The sequence below is a fragment of the Myripristis murdjan genome, chromosome 1, assembly GCF_902150065.1.
Source record: "Myripristis murdjan chromosome 1, fMyrMur1.1, whole genome shotgun sequence".
NCBI lineage: Eukaryota > Metazoa > Chordata > Actinopteri > Holocentriformes > Holocentridae > Myripristis > Myripristis murdjan.
In genome coordinates this window covers 34492796-34513592 of record NC_043980.1, presented here as the reverse complement: position 1 = coordinate 34513592, position 20797 = coordinate 34492796, and the positions used below count along the sequence as shown (strand labels likewise).

Here is a 20797-nt window from a genome sequence, read left to right as displayed (position 1 = left end):
TGTGTGCACTCCATTTAAACAATGTAAAGCTAAAGCAAATAAACAAATTCTAAATCAGACAGTGTGATGTGAATTATTTAAGTATGTTTGACTGCAAATGAAATAAACCTGTGCAGATAACAAAGTAATGAAACTAAACTGAACTAATATGGTGAAAAAGTGTGGTGTTGTGGGGCAATGTTACCCTGTGTGGCCGTGGCCATCACAAATACCATGATAAAATCCTATTTAGAGCATGGTAGTAATGCACATAATTAATATAGAATTTGTCTCATGGTTTTACAGCAGCAGTGCCATGGCAGTACAATTACCACTGTAGCCAGTCAAATTACCATGGCAGACCCATGTTAGAGGTCACGATCGTTGTGACTGTCCATGGCCTGACTAATGGGTCACGGTCCAGCCCAAACTTTACACAGGAATCTCTTCCCGTCCTCTGGTTATTTGTGTAAAGCTGATGAGCCAACAGAGCCTAGACCCAGAACTGAGTCCGGTTCAGTCGAGGACCCGTCTTTGCTAAACAAACGTTCACCAAAGGCTGGAACATTCCCAAGAAGCTGGTAGCAGCCTTGCAATCCACAATGGCTGGCACCTGTTTTTGCTCTGTCCAGACCCACTCAGTGTTATCTGCTGCTGAGGAGGATGATCACATGCCAGTGTTGGACTCTGGCTTGATGCGAATGTACAGAGAAGCAACAATCTACATCCAGACATTCAGGGCAAGCAAACACCCGTGGAAGCTGATGAAGACAAACATGCAGATCTGAAAGGTTATGGCAAATCTTTTATCCAAAATCCACAGATGGGAAAACTCGTCTTCTCCTTTGCCCACACACTTTTTGAAGGTTTTAACCAAGCACTTAGTTTACTCAATGGTCATGAGCGTTACAATATTTATGTTCATATCATCAAGGGATTAATTGAAGCGGTGAAGGTGTGTATAGTTTTACAGTTAGAGTAAGGGTAGGCTCCTGTGGGTTGCTGAGAAAATGAATAGAAATGATTCTAAATGTATTTTTGTCTAAGTCGGATTTTTACTTGACTTTGGCAACTGGATTTTGTGCAGTTCCAATCTATGCTTTAATCTGATGCCAAACTCTCCCAATGAGCACCGCTCTGCAGAGGGAGAGTTTGGAAGCAGCTGTTTCAGATTCCATCCAACAAAGTGACTGAACTCAGCTGATGAGCAACAAAAACTCCGATGAAGAAGAGGAACAACACTCCTTTTGTTTTTCACTACCATGCCAGCACTGCAGATAAACACTTTCAAAGATAGTTACTGTACAATTTGTTTCTTTTTTCTTTTTTTCTCTCTTTTTTTTTTTTTTTTTTTTTTTTTTAAAACAAAAGCAGTTCTGTTATATTTGGGGTACTTTCACATTATAAACAATAATATATTGTGTCAGAGGTATTATTGTATAATTTGTGTAATATCTTTGCCCGCAGTACTATTTTTTCCCCTAGTTTCTGAAACTGGATTGTTATGGCAACCTGAAAAGAAAGGGAATGTAGAAAATAAGGGAAATACCAATACCATTATATTTCTTTTGCAGTATTGCTGCGGTACTTCTTTGAAGGTACAAACAAGTTTTGTTATTACAGTTTTAGTCTTAGTAGAAAGGTCAACAACAGCCCTATGTATTGCGTGTAACACCATTTGAACCACAACTTTCTGCATTGGCATTTCCACACAGGCCACTGACTTGAAGAAACCAAATACTAAGGGAAATTCCATTTTTGTTTCATGTACCGCTTTTATTGATTTTTCCACACTCAGTATTTCACATCATAGCCAGATGCATGCATTCAAACAAACTGGAGACCTCATTTTTCCTCTCATGACTCCACTAATCTCTTCATTCCCAATAGCCTTCACCTCTCCTTTACTCCCTTCACTTTCCATCAGCATCAACAGCAGCCACTTTTCATTGCTCTCACCCCACAAGCCCCAATATTTGACTCTACATCTCCTCCCTCTGTTCTCAGCCTCAGGATGTCTCTTACTACAGCGTCTGTGTGCGTGCTGCCAATGCTAGTGACGTCCTGCGGAGCGCCCCCTGGTGCTGGGGGAACTCTTGGCAGAGCTGGTACGAGATGGTGCTGAGGGAGTGCACGTGCTCCTTCTGGCGCTGAAGGGTGGATTCCACAGCCTCACTGGTGGATAGAGCGGCGTAGCGGCCTTCGAGCACCGCCTGCAGCTGCTTGGCTCGGTTCTGTAAAGCCACCAGGCGGTCCAGGTTCTAGAAAGGTTGAGGGAAAGGTGAGGAAAGGTAGGAAGGTGGGAAGGAGAGGATAAGAACTGATAAGAACTAAGTTTAAATGCCACGCTTCCAAGGGATTTTAGGACTAAGGACAATCATGCAAGGTAAGTCAGTGGCCTTACACATGTCAGAATATTTAAAGCTATTGTGTTAATTTAGTTACTTGTGGTGGACTGCAAAACAGTGCAAAATCGACACCCTTCTATTTGAGTTCAAAATTAAATGAATGGGTGAGGTTTAATGATCATTGCAAAGGGTGATGTCCTGCCAGTAAACTGCAGCTGTCATAACCTAAAAATGTACCACACCTTGACAAATTATGCCATGACAAATGATCACCACAACAGTCAACATGTAGGAAGAAAAAGAGTGCAGATTACAGTTTTGGGTGGAGAACGTGCTGACAGCTACCAAATTTTACTTTTTATCCAGCAGGGTCATTATTATGTACATCAAGAAGTCATGAATGAGTCACTTTTCTCACACTGGTAACACACCATTGTAATAACAAGGAACGTTGTTGTCGTGTATTAAAGCTAAAATCCCTTTCTAATTAAAGGTGCACTGTTCAAAAATGGAGGGATGATGGAAGATGACATTGTTCAGACACAATGGACAAAAAATAAATAAATAAATAAAAACAGGTTAATCAACCGTAGATGCAAGCAGTTTCAATGGCAGATGCATATAGAAACATTAGTTAGTGCTACAAGGAATATAATCTTAGAACAACAGACAAATATAAAGAGCTGTACATATAAGTTACTGTGAAGCTACTGCCCATGCCATTTTAATTTCACATTTTGACATGTCTGTAAATAATCCATCCAAGTTCATGCCACCTGGTCAGTCAGTGACATTTTTACTTTGCTACACATCAGATGCTCCTCCCACCTTTGCTGTAGTTCACCACCGATGTGCAGAAAGTTACATATTGCAGCTTTAACGCTCCTTACCCTGTCTTGGGTTTCCTGGAGATTAAGGAGGTCAGAGTCGAGGACAGAGCTGGTCTCGTGCAGCTCGGTCAGCTGCAGCTTCATCTGCGCCAGGCTGCTGCCCAGACTCACCTGGCCCTCCTGTAGCTCCCGCATCACCTGCTCACTCTCCACCATTTGCTGGGGACACATATGCATCTATGTGAACACACCAATGCACGCACAAACACAGACACAAGCGCAAACAGGCATCATCTGATCAACCTGCGTCCCACTACCTTGTGTGTGTCCTGGATCTTGTGCCTGAGGCCTTGGACGAGGCGGTTCAGCTCGCTGTGTGTGGTTTGTTTCTGGGAGTTGCGGGCCTGCGCCTCCCTGCGCAGGACGATGGTCTCCCTCCTGGCCACGGTGGCTTCACTCTCCTTCAGCAGCCGCTCCTGCTGCTTCAGCAGCTGGTTGTGGCGCACCTGTATAGACACACACATTGTGCAGAGTGTGCAACATGAACATGATGGATGCACACACGCACACACAACATAGATAAAAGCATATAAATCATGTTAACCATTACCAGTAGGGATGTGAATCTTTGGCTTAACAGCAGTGCAGTTTGATTTATGATTCACTAGTTGGGAATTCATAACTTTCAGCCCAAATTTCATACTCATTTGAGAAATGTGCAATAATGCAACAGTCTCCTTTTTCTTCTGGAATGTGGGAGAAAATTTGACAAAATAATTATTTAAACATTATTTGCTGTTAAAAAAAAAAAAAACTGTTGACAAAAATTTGCAATTCATAGTAGTTTGCTGCATCAGTAAAATGCAAAATCCTTATTTCTTTTAGCAGACTAATGCAGTGACTCTGCAGAATTTATTATTTTTTGGCATTTCTGCTTCATTTGACAGTCACAGTAGAGAGAGGGACAGGAAGGGCAGGGGAAAGAGAAGGGATGACATGCAGTAAATGGCCTGAGGTCAGATTCGAGCCCAGGACACCGCGGTCAGGACTCAGGCTTAGCACATGGTACAAGTTCCTATCCGGTGAGCTAACGGGGCGCCTGACTCTCTGAGTAAATCGTTTCACCTCTAATTACCAGGTTCTAGTGCCTTACTGATTTCAGCAACTGAATGTGCTTCCGAAACCCAGACGTTGACTGTTGTCAGCTCTAGACAGCACTTGCTTCTCCCTGCCTGCATCCTGTTGTAGTTCAAAGATACATTTCAGTGATATTACATCAGGGGGCACAGGACCACGACAACTTCCTCTTCCAGGCTTTACAATACCACATACATTCCAATTTAGACATTATTCTGCCTTTGTTATCGCATGTGAAAATCTTAGAAACAGTTCAATTCCGCTTTTAGAGATGTGTATCTACCCTTACACTAAATATAATACCATGTGTACACTGCGGTGGATGGTAGGATTTACTGTTGTTGTTTTTTTGAATACTTGTTACACCAAAACTTGTAGGAGCCGGCTCACAGAAAGAATTTTAATGAGATTTGTTGAGGAGATGCAGGCATAGACCTGTCAGGTGAAGAAGTTCCAAAAGTGTTTGAACAAGATGAAGAACTATAGAGCTCAAAGGATGAGGTATCACCTGGGGAGGCACAGCATGCTGAAGCTGTCTGGCATCCCGTGCAGACAGAGAGTGAAAGCATGCTTTGATTATGCAGCCAGCATTGCATTTCTTCAGATTTGGACTTGATGTTTGAAATGTCCATAATTATGAGGGCCAGTGATTTGTCTTGATGATATAATGTATGAAACACAGAGATAATTTCCGTATTTAACTAGTCTTTACGTCTGCTACAGTACGCATAATAACTTTCTAATAAAATATGGTTTAGCCCTTCTAACTCCTATTTTGCCTTAACTTTCCCTTAAGTGGCTTCAAAGTTAGAAAAACATGTTAAATATTGTATGACAGTGTCCCATACATATTCTATATCTGCTAGTTGCCTCATTGACATCCACTTGCAATGAGTGAAATATTAAAACCCAAGATGCCATTGGTGTATTGCTGCACCATGACATCAAATAGAAAAATTCTCTAAATATCCTTTTTTTTTTTTTTTTTAATGTAGAAACATTTTTTTTCTGTGTCTATGTCAGGAAAAAGTGATGAAGATGATTGTGAAGGTTAAAGCAGGATCTTCAAGTCTTAAGACAGACTGTTCAAAAAGAAGAAGGTGGAATTTGGAGTACGGGAATGGTGACCTAATTTTCGGTGCACTCAGCGTCCATGCACATGCAAATGCACACACATACATAGGGACAAAGATGCATAAAAAGAGAAATCCAGCTGTTTATTTGACAGACCTGAGAGTCCGTAGCGGCACTGTGTTTACCTCCATACGGTGTATCTCAGCCTTCATCATTTGGATGTCTCCCTGGCCCACGTCAGAGTCCACAGCTGAGCGAGTCTCCTTTGCAAGCTGGATCTTCTTCTCCCACAGCATGATCTGACGCCTGGCATATGCATACAGGAGCCGCACATAAATACATGTTCAAAGAGACCAAAAAAAAAAAAAAAAAAAAACTCATGGTATGTGAGGTGCAACAGTTGTTAAAGGAAAATCCCAGCCTAAAAACAAGAATTGGTGACTATTCTACTGCTGCTTTGCTGTTTAATTCTGTTTTTAGTGTGTTAACTGCCCCTCTGCTAACCTGGATTCTTTTCTCTTATCAAACACCACTGTAGCTATACTCAAGATATCTTCCATATCTTCCACCAAACACAATGTAAATCAGCAATGTAGGTTTTTAAATAGTGTTAATGGGTTTGACCTGGAATTTCCCTTTAATGTTGAGGCCTAAATACAAAGACAGTGAAAACATGAGAGAAACTAGACTGAACTAGATTGATAGTTTCATCCCCAAACGATACATAAGGTATTTAAACTTGAAAAACAAGTTTCCTGATATTAATTCATTAGTTGCCCATTTCAGAAAAAATAGCCTTTAAATTGTCTCACATGTTCCTGTTTGCTTGGCAGTGGTCTAAAGTCAGCAAACAACTTCAATAACTTGCCATCATCCATTTTACCATCAAGCCCACAGCAGTTTTGTCACATTTTCCAGAGAATATCTTATTTTGGAAAAAGCAGAAAAAGCAGAAAAGGAATATGTGACTGACTCAGCCTCAATCAGACTGTTGAGGAGTCTCTCCTTCTCCTCCAGGGTCTTCTCCAGTTTCATCTGCATCTCTATAGACTCCTTCTCTGCCTCCTAGACACATTATATACATGACAATGATGATATACCAAAGGGCATACAGCGACGTTCATTTTTAAATGAGCACAAAGAAAGTAAAATTAGACATGAATATGCAGTGAGGTCTTGCCTTGAGTCTGTGAACGAAGTCCGTCTCCATCAGGGTGTTTTCCTGCTCCAGCGCCTGGCTGAGCTGCCCGTTCTTGCTCAGCAGGGTGTTGAGCTTCACCGTGTCTCCCCTCAGCAGCTTCATGTGCCGCTCCAGCTCTGCCTGCTCACGCTGCTCCACCTCGATATGACCTGGCGTGTGTGGAGTAGGAGGGATCTGACACTGTTATTTACATCTTCGTTTGATGAACATGGATTGTTTCACCACAAAATGCAAGATTGTACATTTTGGAGAGGGACCCGAAGGCCTAGTTTCTGTCTGTGCACGTGCATGCTGCTGGCTGTGTGTGCTCATGGACATGACATACCCTCTGTGCGTAATTTCCTCTGCTGATAGACAATGTGCTGTGTCTGTAGTTTGAGCATGTCCTTGCTGTTGGCCTGTCTCTCCTGGGTCAGTTGCACTTGTACCCACATCTGCTGCATCCAGCGCGCCTGGTCACTATTGATCTTTGCTGCCAGCTCCTCCAGCTGCTTGCTCAGTGACTCGGCCTGGATCTGCAGTGGACTCAGGTCCGCGTGCTGGGGGATGGACACACACACACACATTTTTCAGCGTACAATCTAATGTCATGTCATCACAAAGGAATTTTTTTTCCAGGGAGTTGTTTCTTATCTGAAACGAGGGTCTAAGGACAGAGGATGTTGTATTGCTGTAAAGCTCCTTGAGGCTAATTTACAATATATAAATAAAACGGACTTGACATCTCTTTTGTCCATGTCTTGCCTGAAAATGTCCTCTGCTGCTTCTCTGTAATTCTGTCCCGAATTAAAATTCTTTTTAAAAATTCCCTTTATAGATAGCATTCTGAAAATATGGAGGTTTCATCTATTTAGGCGACAGTTTAAAAAAATCACATGAAGGCACCCAGTAAGCATCAATTTACATCAATATCAATTTATATCAGTTTAATTTGTCTATTTCTCTACATGGAAATGCAGTTTTAGAAAGAAAGAAAGAAAGAAAGAAAAAAAAGAATACCTAGGTATACAAATGATAGCAGCAGCAGAGTTGGCCAGCCCCTAATTATTCCTTTGACTCTGTGTATAATGGCAGACTATTACATAATACAGTGAATGCCAAGAGGCGTAGGCAATCACATACAAGTATTTGACTATAACTACAGTGCACTATTATCTATTATACATTATAGTTTCCAACGCCCCAGGTGTAATGTTGTAATATACATTATATTACATTTCTCATGTGGATAAAAACAAATGTCAGAAGCTGCCAGAGCTATACATCCTTTGGAGATCACCAGCTGAGTGCTGCTTCTGACTTTTAAACCAGATAAAGAACCATTTGCATCAAATCAATAACTAGTAGCTACACAGGGACCTCAAACTGTCTTAATTCCATTCATAACTGTCCATATTAAACACCCAGAGATTTGCTCATGTGCAGATATCCACTGACTCCCTGTTCTCTCTCACCCCAGTGCTGGCTGCTATTTGCTGGATCTTCTTGTTGTAGACGATGATGGTGGCCTGGTTGCGCTCGATAAGAGTGACACTGTTGCTGTTCTTTGCCTGGCAGACATTGAGCAACTTGTTGTGCTCGGTGATCTCCTTCTCCAGGGCGTCCTGGGTGAGGGCGAGGCTGGCCAGATGTTGGCTGATCTTGGTGCTGTCCAGCTCCACTTGCGCTACATCGTGCTCGATCTGCCACAGCTGGGAGATCTGATGGGCAGAGGCAAACAACGACACTGTCACTTTGGCTTCAGTCTGTTACATCTTGTGTTGTGTTGTGTTGTGGCAGTTTAATGCTTTCTAAGACCTTTTAAAATCCAATGTCAATGAAACTTAAGGCCGATTTTTTGACAAATCAAGATGCATGCTGGCAAAACATTATTTGAAAAAAATCTGAACATTCATTTAAATTCAGAACCCAATAATCTCAAATTTAAGACTATTTAATGACTTTTAAGGCCTAATATTTGTAAAATTCAGTTTAAGACTTTTTAAGGATATGCGTGTGTTACATTCCTGGTGGTGTATTGTATATCTACATTGCATTATGTATTTTACAGCATGTGGTCTGCTGTTAAATTTTTATTTATGTTTAGTATGGAAAGAGTACAATGCATAAATAAACTGTCAATACAATATTTAAAAAAAAAAAACTCCTAAGCTTTATGTTTGTGTCATGTTTATGTCACATTATGCTACAGGCTATGTTATGCTTTGTTATGTTATGTTATGAGTCTTGCTATTTAATCTAGGAAACAGCGCTAAAAATGATCTGTACTTTCATTTAAGGAGACTGAAAGTGTTAGTCTTGCTTTTATTTCATCCTGGCTTGACTTCTGCAATGCTCGGTACACATGGAAAACTCCCGATGGTGCAAAATGCTGCAGCAAGACTGCATACCGGAGCAGTCAGGTCACATATTGATTTTAAAATGATCTTTATCACACATACAGCTTGTTGTACCTTATGAACCCCGGAAACCCCTCAGATCTGCTGATAAAGCTCTGTTAGGAGTTCCGAAGTCCAGGCTGAAAACAAAAGGTGACAGAGCCTTTGCAGTTAGAGCCTCTAGACTTTGGAGCAGCCTTCCTGTCCATTTAAAAACAGTTGAATCCGTCTCCAGTTAAAAATCCTGTTTAAAAACACTCTTTTACAGATTTGGTTTTACTTATTATCAGTTTTATCACAGCCTTTTACATGTATGTTTAACCCGGGTTGTTCAATTTGCTTCTTATATGTATAATTTTATTTTATTTTATTTTATTAACTTAATTTTTCATTTCTTTTAATCTGTTTTATTACTCTTTGTATGGTTTTATTGTCTGTCCTCAGTTCTTTTGTACAGCACTTGGAGCTCTGTTGCTTGAACAGCGCTATGTAAATAAACTTTTTATTAAATGTATTACGTTACGTAAGGCTTGATGGGAATGGCATGGATGATGAATAGACAAATGCAATCAGCTTGAGGGCAAAAACTGGGAGTCTGAGATTTAACGTCCATATTTAGTAATTAAGCCGATACCTGGTAAATAACAGTATGCTTCCTTGTAGCGATCAATAAAATCTCTAGGGAAATTCCCTTTTCCTTTGCCCGCTCCGCAGAGGGTTACCTACAGTGTATCAGTGTGCTGGAGCTGTGAGGGATTCAGCTTTGTGGTTGCTGTCAGAATAGCCTGAACCTGGGCTCTCTGTTTTTACCTTGTCCTTCTTGAATGCGGCCATCTTGCTGCTGAGCTGTTGGTAATACTTGGCAGTCTTGTCATGGGTGAGCTCTTCCTGCATCTGTGCCATGATCTTGTCCTCCAACTCCAGACGAATGCTGCTCTCCTTCTCCAACTGCCTCCTCAGGTTGTTCACTTCCACCTGATGGGCACTGCTCTCCTGTGGCCATGAAGGAGAGAAATGGAGCAAAAGAAAAGAAGCGGGAGGGTGAAAGGTGGAGGAAACGGAGGATGGGGAAAAGGTGAGTGGATGTCATCACCATCAATGTCAGTATTTGCCTATGAGATTCCTAGGCCTATTTCAGTTTAAACTTGTAAAGACATCGGCTATATAGAGCATGTACTGTATATATGCATATGCATTTGCTAATTTCGATCCATTATCCAGAGCTGCTGGGTAAAACAGTTTCAGAGCTGCTAGCGCTGGCTGCTCTCTGGCTACCGTGGTGAGCCTGGCCAGCGTGCGCTCCGTCTCCTGCAGGGTGCGGAGGCAGGTGCTGTGGTGGGCCTGCAGAGCGTCCTGCTGGGCCTGGCTCTGGTTGATCATCTTCTTGAAGGTGGCGTTATTCAGCTGGGCCCTGTTCAGCTGCATGGTCAGTGTCTCGTTTTGCTCCTCCTCTTTGGTGATGGATTTCTTATAGCCCTCAGTCTCCCTGTCCAGCAAGATCACCTGGTTTTCAGTTAACCTGCGGGAAGGAGAGAGGGACAATGGAATGAATGCATGCATATAAACAGATTTATTCTCCACAACAAAGGGCACCTCATATTTGAATGTGTCTCTCTAAAGTTTATTATTGCATGTGCTACATTATTGCAGCCAGAAATCACATTCACTCATGCTAATTTTTCATGAAAAGATGAAGTACGAGAGAAAAAGTCATTGCAGAGAGATAATATTTTAGGATGGCCTTTGTGAAAGATGTAGGAGCATATCCCACACTGAGAGAGGCAGGCAGCACAATGTGGCCTTTCACTTTGATCCCCGTTGCCCTGGAGATTACTTTTGTTTCTGTCAGGCCACTTCTCATTTCCCCGTTTGGTGAGTAATCAAGGAACGCTGCTCTCTCAAGTCTTCTGACCAAATGGTGACCTTTAACTCTCCCCTCCATCTCCGCGCCCAATAGGCAAAAATTTGTCGAGGTCTGCATATTACACTTAGAATGAACAACGCTGCATATCAGCAGTAAACTCTGCTGGCTGACAAGCAGAACAATTCACATTCTTAAAAACACACACACATACACTGACACACACGGACAGGGAGCACAGGCCTCGACCTCTGCTATTAGCGCACCCTCCAAATAAGCAGACCTAAGAACTATTCTATGTCATGAAAAAACAGCTGTTCCGCCTTTTTCTCTCTACAGAGGAATTCCACACCTAATGCTGGACTGTAGAGCACAACAGCAAACACGACACACAGGTTAACGCCATAAAATGGTCTTTTGGTTTGGTGTTTTTTTAGAATGACTTTACAAATCTGATAAAGATCGGGACAATTATACAGAGCTGTTTTTTGTCTGGCACGTCTTTCCCATTTCATTTATCTATCCTGCTGTTTGTATTTGTGTTGTTTTGGTAATAAAGTGTGTCTAACCCACTTTTGTCTAATCCATTATGCTTGCAAATCAATCACTTGACCAGTGTAGATCTGATGCATTGCTTAAAACTACTGAATTTAAGGTCATAATAATAATTAGGGCAATATCTGCTATCTTAAAATATTGTTCTTGTTTGGCCAGCAAGAAATGGAGTCTTTTCTCCATTGTTATATGGAGTCTCACTGGGTGCAAAGTGACATGCGCCTCTAGTGTGCATCGACACAGTTAAAGCCGATCAGCAGCATGGTAACGTTCAGCCTCCACTTGCCCACACCCTCACCGCAAAGCGTGCTGCATGGCAGTGAAGGCCTCGTCTTGCTTCCTCATACCCAACAGGCTGCTGTCCCACTGCTGGAGCAGCTGTTTGCGCTCCATAGACAGGGAGTCCATCTCCATCTGGGCCTGCACACACACACAAACACGATAAGAAGTATACCACCTCTGTACTTACACACTCTCTGAGGTACATGCACAGGAAGTAAAATATATAATTGTGAAAAATAAACTATAACAAATGTTAATGGTTATTGTGGTGACAAAGCAATTTCAAAGGTTTAAAGCATTTCAAAAAAAATATGATTTTTTTTTTTTTTTTTTTTAAATAGTTTCATTAGATACTGAATGTTATATTGCCAATAATTTGGCAGCCCACTTGCAGTACCCTTGAGGAATACTAGGCACACAGGTTGGAAAATACTTCAATAGAAGGATATATAATTATCATGTGTTTTTAATATTCTAACACATATATGCAGTATATTCATATATACCTCTACATATAAGTGCGCGTATACTATAAAAGTCGTAATACCTGTTTTCTTTACTGTGATTGTCAGTGCTTTAATGATGCCAGCAGTACTTGGCTGTGTCTTGTAGCGTATTTCATCACTATAGTTTCCATAATAATACACCATAAAGAATACCTTTAGTATTATTATCGTAGCATATAGAATCCATGTACTTGAAAGTCTCCTTTTTTGCCATTTGGCATTACAGAGGTATTATTTTTCACTATCTGAGTCTACTAACAGCAGCGTCTACCTAGCTAGTGAGTTTTTTTCCACATGAGCTCAAGTCTGTATGTACTGACTGATGAGAGTCCAGCAAAGCCAGTAAACTCTCAGTAGATAGTGATAGAGGCCTTGCTGTTGTCCACTATACATCTGCACTGTCCTGTTGTGCCTGGGCCATGTGCATCAGCATGTGCATCAGTAGCTGTGAGAAAACACTGTGAGGGACTGTGATTCTGTTTTCTCCAGTGATGTTCTTTGTCATGCTGCAAATACCTCTGACAGGGCCTCCATGGCAGCCTGGGTCTCCTTTGCTTGGGCAATAGTCTGGGCCTCGTACATGGCAATCTGCTCCGTCAGCCTCTCCCTGTCCTTCGTTAGACGCTCCACGTACAAATCCTGTTGGCAAAGGAACATTTTCAACCAACGGCAGTTAAAGGCAGACATCAAAACATAAGATTCAAGACAGACATTTAAAAGTGTTACATTAATTCTATGGGTTATTAGTCTGTGCATGAACCTGACGGGTTTTATCCTTCCTCAGCCTCATCCTTAATATCAGTAAATAAAGTGGTGTGTTCTCCAATCACAAACTGCATAGTGTGCATTTATCCTAATAAAGTAGAAACTGGGAAAGTTCTGACTTTTTTTTTTTTTTTAAGTGCAACTAAAGCCTTCTCACCTGCTTGTACTTCTGTTCCTCAGCCTGGGTTTTCTTGGCCCCTGCTTTGCGTGTAGCGTTCTTCATGGCGCTGATGTCAGAGCTCAGGCCTGCGCTGCTGCTTTGCATGTAGTGGAGACATAGCATCAGGTTATCAATCTCCGCCTGGAGTTTGGACACTGTGGAGAAGACACACACAGGGGAGAGGATCATCGGAATGCCTCTGTCCTGCTGTTTGGTAAGATGGAGAACTTGGACTGCCGCTAAGATGTTAATGGTCATCCGCTGGACGAAGCCAGTGAGTAACAGGCTCACCTTGTATTCTCTGTTTGTTGGCTTGGCTAGTACTACTGTGATACTGGTGCCTCATTGCCTCCAACTGCTCCTGTGCCCGCTGACGTTCAGCTGCCACCTGGGCAGCGGTCTGATGAGTGTCATCCAGTCTGTCCTGGCGTCTGGCCAGCAGCTCCTGTACTGTGTACAGCTCCCGACCCAGCTCGATCTGGTGGCTGCTCTCTGCCTTCTCCATTGCCAACTAGGGCAGTGGGACACAGATTCATCAAGACAGTATTAGTTTTCTGCAAGTCTAGTTGTCTTGAGGAGTCTTAAATTTGATTTCTGTCTTTGTCACAGATGTATACATTCCAGGGTTTTGGAAGTTGGGTGATTTGAGCAGGTTTTTGCTGCGGCTGGGCTTGTTTTACTATATGCCCTATATCTAAGAAGCAGCATAGTAATGAACTGCAAGTGAACTTTCTATGCAAGACAATGGCGCCATCTCCTGGACAAAAGGGGACCCCAAACAAGTAATGGGAATCCTAAGTGGAAACTGTGTGCTGCTGTGTGCAAGCTTTGATTTTAAAATACACATTCTTGCATCAGATGAAAAAGCAACGGCAGATAAGAGAGCAAAGACAGAAAAGAGCAGAAAAAAGAAGAATTATTATTTGGTCTTGACATTCAAGAAGCCGACCTTTTCCCTGAGGCCAGCGTTGAGTCTCTCCAGCTGCTTCCTGAGGAGGTTGCTGAGAGCGGCCTGGAGCCTCCTGGCCAGCGGCTGCCAGCACATGAAACATGACATCAGACCACAAGACATCCAGCAGCACATTTAACATAACATTGTCTCTGGGTCTTTGCTCAACTCAAATTTGTTTGCATAACTATTGAAGAAGCTGCTAACATGGTCAGAGTCGAGGATGATCAACTCCTCCTCCTCTTCCTCATCGTCTTCCTCCGGCTGTGGCCCCTCATCCTCCCTGTCCTCTGACATGTTGAGATACGAGAGGTCAGGCGTCACCGCCAGCAGGTCAACACCTTCCTGCACTGAGATCCACAACAAACACAATTTGGTCTTCAATTAATCAACAACTTAGAAGGCATGTATCACAACCAGTAGCACTACCAGACCAAATGTTGATTTTTTTTTTTTTTTCATATGTTGTCTTATACTTTTAATGTTCTTTTATACACTTTATTCCATACAAATATCCTCTGGATAAATCTTTCATAAATTCATTTTTAATTAACTAAAGATAGTATTTAAGTTTGTTTTTCCATGAAGCCATGGGCCATGTTCTCTAAGTGAGAACCTGCACTATATAGCTTGAATTAAATGTAATTTGCACTATTTTCTGAGCTGGACTTGTAAACTGAATTTCCTGCGACACTGTATCCCTCCCACTTTTGTGCAGTTTTGTGTCATGTTATGTGTGATATTGTAGCATATCATATTGTGTTGTTCTCTACTGAGTTTTAAATTCACAGCATGGTTAGCGTGTGACTCACCTGAGTTTATGGCTGCAGGCTCGGCTTCATCAGCGTCACTGTGGTCAGAGTGAGACTGGGGGGCTGGGCTGTCAGTCTCTTGATCCGGCTGCACTCTGTCAGGCTGATCCACTGAGCCACCCTGGACACACACAGAAAGTAGTGCCAACACACTTTCGGTGTCAAAATTGCACACTTCTCCAGAATTGAATTTTGAAAGCGTTGTAAGTAGGAAAACTGAAGAAATCCCTAAGAAACCGGACTACGAAAATATTGAGGAACTTTCTCAAGAATTTTCTTAAATTTCTTCCCATGTTATTTCTTAAGATTTATCGTAATTACACTTTGCCCTCAGTTCAAACTCTTGCATACAGGCCTATGTAACTTACAGACTGAATAATGAAGGGAAGCAAAACGATGAATACTGTCAGGCAAGTTTCTTGTGGTGAATGAATGAATGAATAGTTTATTTTCGGTCATTATAAAGAACAATACACTTTGTGTGAATTTACAACAAAATATTATCACACCTGTTCACACTGATCTGTTACACACAACAAATTTCTCACATCAGTGACGGAAAAATGGAACAGGCTGAAGCCCTAAGGCTTATTTTTGCCTGTCCGGTACAATCCATAAAATAACCCAGAGCACCATTATAACAGAAAGAAATATGAAAGAAAATTGACTCTAATTTATAATCCTTAATCATTTTACACTTTAAGGCTTTTGTTATATAGATTAAGTTAGCTCTTCCTCGGCGTTTGTTGTCAGACAAATTGCACTTCTAGATTTTCAGCCTCTAGCTGACGATGTTGTCCTGATCAGTTTACTTCAAGTGCAACAATATAACAAGCTTGTTCACTCAGATTATAGCACCTGATAGGAAGACGTGCAATGAGTAGCACTTAAGCACCGTGAGGAAAGATTCCTGCATCTATGATCATGTATGATACAAAGTGCAGTTAAACTGACAGGCTCTTCTTGGTGGTTAGGATGTACAGTGCATTATGGATTTCATCCCCCAGATACTGAATTGTACCTCTTCTGCATGTAGGGCAGCCCCACCAAATTCTTCTGCTGCCGTATCACATTCATCCTGCAGCCTGCTGTCGTTCTCTTCCTGGGTGTGGGCTTCCTCCCTTCCTTCCTCACCTCCTTCATCACTTCCACCTCTCTCCATTGGACCTGGGATGGGAAGCTGCCTGGTTTTCTAGGCTATTTGTTCTTCAGTCCTGAAAGAAAAGCAAAGGGAGCAAGCCTAAGATAATGTTAACAGTTTCCAAACTCTTATGCTTTATTATTAACACACAAACAAGTTCAAAAAGGCATAGCAGTGCATAAAGTAATGGCCTTTCAACCTCTGCAATGTAAGGCTGGGGACTATTTTTTTTTTCACTGTTGAGACGCGAGGCAGCGTCGACACCACTGTGAAGTTAACGCTAAAGCTAAGGTCAGCTGCCAGTGGAGGAGCTATAGACACCAAGCCAGTGTTGACAGGTTGGATAATGTATGACCATTCCGCTCCATTAAATGATCAATTCAGGAGCCGCACACATGCACAGCTTATTGACTATTGATATTAAAAATAAATCTGAAAATCCAGCAGAAACTTACCACCGTCGATTAGAATATGAAACTCGCCTCCACGTGTTGCTAGGCAACCGTAAACTTCCGACTCAGAAGGGGCAGGGCTCACCTCATGTTGCCTTTGGGTGCTCTGCGGGCTGCTCGGACATCTCAGAGCGCATGTTCCTCAAACATGATAACCACATGGAGCCTGTACAAGAAGCAGTGTTTTGGTGGCTGGTGCTTTACATAAGACATCCAGAGGTACAGTGCTGTTATGCTGTGGTGGCAGACGTGAGGCATAGAGTTGACACCTTAATTTATTAAACACAAAAAGGCATGATAAATAAAGACAAGGAGTGGAAATAAAAATACAAGCCAGTACCAAGCTGTTTACATGTGATGCAAAAGATGCAACCTGAACAATTATGGTGATATCATCAGTTTTTTTTCGCCACAGCTTGCCCCATTCCAACACCTTTACATATCAGCTGCAGTTCTATTAATTTGTTGGGTCCATGGAAAATGGTTATAGAAACTGAACATGGGTTTCAGTTGCTGTGGTTGGACCAGTCATTTGCACACAACCCAACAAATAAAGGAAAGATTACTGGTGGTCTAGGAGTAAAATAGGAATTGACTGTCAAGACTTGTGCAATTAGACAGATTAAAAAAAGACTGCCTGAAAAGGTTCACTAGAAAAGAAAATCTTTATTTCAATCAAGGGCAAATAATTATAAAGCAAGCAAGTTTTTTTTTTTTTTTTAAATCCATTTGTACCACATTTTTGCATTACAATTCAGAATACAAAATGTATAAGAGATTTGTCTCCATGAGAGAAAAAGGCCTATGAAATAAACATTTGCAAAAGCAAAAACAGATTTATTAAACAGATTTATTTTGCTCTATAAATAAGAGGCAGATATACATAATCACTGGATTTGGCCTTAAAATTACATGGCAATATTAAAAAAATCATCGACATTTCACAAATACAAATCACAACATGATCTTCATATATCCTCAAAAATCTTATTTCATTTCTGTTTATTCCAGAGAAGCAGACAAAAACACATCCTTAATCCACCTGATGTAGTCTTTCACAAAGAAATACTAAAAGAAACCAAAGAACCTGGGTGAAAAAGGAAAGATAAGCATTGAGATAAATCAGTGGTGCCTTACAGTGCTTTAGTTTCCTAAGAAGAAAGCAGTAAATGAAAACAACATATGAATTCCTGTAAACAATGCCACTGCAGATATTGTGCATTTGCAAAAAAATATCTCACAAGGCTTTCAATATGGGATATGTACTTTAAAGCAGAGAGAGAGAGATCCGGCACTTTAGGCCTTGTCCAAAGATTTTGGTTAGAATTATAAATATGGTACAGCTAAAAGCTATTCTCAGTAAAGAACCACTTGATGGGCCAAAGCATTTTTGGTGATGAACTACACATTATGTACCATAACTTCATCTAAGTGTCGTTAAATCACATTTAAGTGTTACAGTAGACTCCTTTCAAAGCTTTGACAAATATTCAAATTGGTCATTAAAATTGACAGCCTACATTATTCATGAGCATCGGAGACTGATGCATAAATAAATACACCACCTGGTACTCCACAAATAGAGCCAAAACAATGATTGAATAGCACATCTGCAAAACATACCTGTTAGATGAGATAGTGTTTATTACAAGAAATCAAACCAAAAACAAAAACTTCTTTCATTTGTGTCTGTGCAATAATTTGCATACCCCAGTCAAAAGGTGGCTGGGTAAAAACTGTTTTCATACGTAAAAAATGGACCAAAAACATCCATCCATACATTCAACAGAGGTGTTAGAGGCGTCAAACATATTTCTTCTTAGATATATATTTATATATTTCAATATAGTGTCTTTACAAGACCACGCTACCACCTATATAGCACTTCTATCATTGCACTTATTGTGTCCATGTTATTGTAATTAGCATGGAATTTACATGGTGAACTGAAGACACTTAGCCTAGATAAAATAGGTATATTCTTTAGCCTTGGCTTCCAGCGTCCCTCCACACAGACATGGATAAGGTTGTCACTGGCATGAAAAGGCGGGTCTTAGCAAGTCACAGGGTTTAGGGTGTGTGGTCCCAGCGCAAGTGAATACTGTTAGTTTACACCTGATCACAGACCGCCAACAATGTCATCTGCAAGTGTTGTGTTTCATATGGCAAATAGCATCAAGTATCTGAGCTTTTCCAAATACACTTTTCTATTACACTTAAACGGAACCTAGTTCTTTAGAATACTAACTCCTTCTACACACACGCACGCCAGTCAGCCAATTGCTAAGATACACCCCTAATTTCAACATACTACCAAAACTCTCAATTCACAGCATTTCTATAATAAAAGAAGACTTCACTATCCCCATGACATTCTGCTACAACAGTGCAGGCTGCCAATCACTCGTTTGTCAGATAAGTGTGCCAGTCTACGTGCTGTTTCATCTCATTCTCTACTTATTTCTTGCAAGCTCAACAGAAACTCTGATTTCTGCAAGCTGTAAGGTAACTGGTGAATGCTTCCATATTAATATGTTCATAGGACATTATGCAGTTTCTATATATATATATCCTCATACCCACCCTCCATTCTAGGTCAAGTGTATTTGTCCCTAGTAAAAAGGCTGTTACAGTTATATGACTCCTTTAAAGAAAAATCTTTTAATCTGATGTGATAAAAAAGTACTGAACAGAGCAGCAAGCAACAGTTTGTCTTTAGTGTTTCCTTGGTTAACGCTACCTTTCTCCTTTAAAATTCATATGGCCTCCACTATGGCAACTGAGATACCTCTCTTGCTATGGGAATGTGTTTGCATTATGGTAGCGTCTGACCCATCGGCTTTGGCTCCAGTCCCCGTTTTGAGACTTCACAAGCTCTAAGAAATACTGTAAACAATTCTTCACGGCTGGCTGGTGGCACCCCTCTCCTGCTGGGAAGGCTCCGGCTCATCTAAGGAGCCAGTCAAGGGTCCTCCGGCAGTGCGCGGGTCCATGGCCGAATGCATGATGGTCAGCCACACGTCATCCATGTTTGGCATTACAAAGACTTTCTAATGCAAGAGAATAGGAAGGAATTAGGGGGCTTGACATTGCACTTTTTAGAAATCTTGACAAATATAACAGCTTGGGATTAGAACCAAAAGCAGTAACACAGTAATTAAACAAATCTACATTTACTAGGATCTTGCCAAATCCATTCAAACTCCAACTTTATTTCTCTTCCTTGCAATTATCTCTGATGTGATAATTTTAAGATCATAGGACTACACATTTGTTAAGATACTATGGCTCAAACCTTAACACATTTTTACCACTGGATACTTAGTATTGTTGGCAGTTTGGATACTGAATTTTACTCGACTATTTAATTCACTGCACGTAGATATATTTAAAAAATGTAAAAGAAATGGGTTACATTTATTATCTATATGGATGAGTATACATGCTGTTTCATTTCTTTCTTTCCTCCTCTTTTCAGCTCAATAGAAACTCTGATATCTGCAAGGTGTAAAGGTAACTCATGAATGTTTACATGGTTATATGCTCATAGGACATTATGTACTTTATATATCCTCATACCTGGAATTCCTGGTCCAGTTTTTTCTCTATCCAGTCTGTGACGTGAGCCAGAGTCACTTCTCGTTCTCCCAGTTTAGGTCGTGCCTTCAGTTCCAGGTGAGGCGGAGTCCTAAAGCCATACCTGCCAGAGAAGAAGGCTCAGTAAATTACTGACAATTATTATCAGTATACAGCTTCAAAGAGTATGCCTAGTCACCAGCAGGGGGCATCTGCACAATTGCACAAGGGCACAAATGGCCATAAAAAGAGCTCTGCATGTTACTGAAAACACACGCAGACCACAAGATCATTTACAGCACAGCCCATTTTCTTGAACTCATGCTTCTTCGAATTATATCAGCAAAGCATCGAATTATAACACAAAGTTATCTTTCGCTGCTGTGCACACAAATATCCTAATTTTATGGTTCATTCAAAAATGCGTCAAGATAGGAAAGTACATCGTGGATTACCAGTAAGGTCATGAGTCATTTTATGTATCTATGACTTTAAGGACAGAGTCAGTTCTGGGAAAATACAAGCTTTGAGGAAGACAAATTGCACATCATATCCTGATGAGGGGAACTCCATATACCATATCCTGTCGGTGGGGGGAGGGGGAATGTTGACAGCCAGCGTCCCTTGCAGCTCCTGGACCTCCACTGTGAGCAAGAGGGGTGTGTTGGACACTTCCTCCATCTTCTTTTTGATGAACTCTGTCTCTGTGGCCTTCTGGAAGTATTTGGACTTGGTGATCTTGTCCACAAACCGCATGATCTTGCTGGGTTTGTGGCCCCCAACCAAGCTAT

General features: G+C 41.2%; 2 protein-coding genes across 3 annotated transcripts in view; both read right to left on the bottom strand.

Moving 5' to 3' along the window:
- Nucleotides 1–2003: 2003 nt before the first annotated feature.
- On the bottom strand, nt 2004–15999 carry ccdc40 (coiled-coil domain 40 molecular ruler complex subunit). Its single transcript, XM_030056400.1, has 18 exons — nt 15859–15999; nt 14838–14958; nt 14233–14375; nt 14026–14109; nt 13368–13587; nt 13074–13231; nt 12668–12790; nt 11662–11783; nt 10223–10466; nt 9758–9940; nt 8024–8269; nt 6895–7108; nt 6549–6718; nt 6342–6433; nt 5554–5674; nt 3475–3663; nt 3218–3376; nt 2004–2240 (listed from the first exon to the last, which is right to left on the bottom strand). The coding sequence occupies exons 1-18, from the start codon at nt 15997–15999 to the stop codon at nt 2004–2006; spliced, it is 2967 nt and encodes a 988-aa protein (XP_029912260.1).
- Nucleotides 16000–17112: 1113 nt separating this feature from the next.
- Nucleotides 17113–20797, bottom strand: part of LOC115360897 (testis-expressed protein 2-like) — a 40919-nt gene continuing 37234 nt past the window's right edge. The window contains exons 11-13 of one of the 2 annotated variants that reach the window (XM_030054085.1): nt 20584–20793; nt 20010–20130; nt 17113–19480 (exon numbers count right to left, since the gene is read on the bottom strand). In XM_030054085.1, the coding sequence (XP_029909945.1) occupies nt 19331–19480; nt 20010–20130; nt 20584–20793 (481 nt within the window). In that variant the 3' untranslated portion in view covers nt 17113–19330. The remainder of the gene's footprint in view (nt 19481–20009; nt 20131–20583; nt 20794–20797) is intronic. The other variant, XM_030054077.1, reaches the window with a different exon arrangement.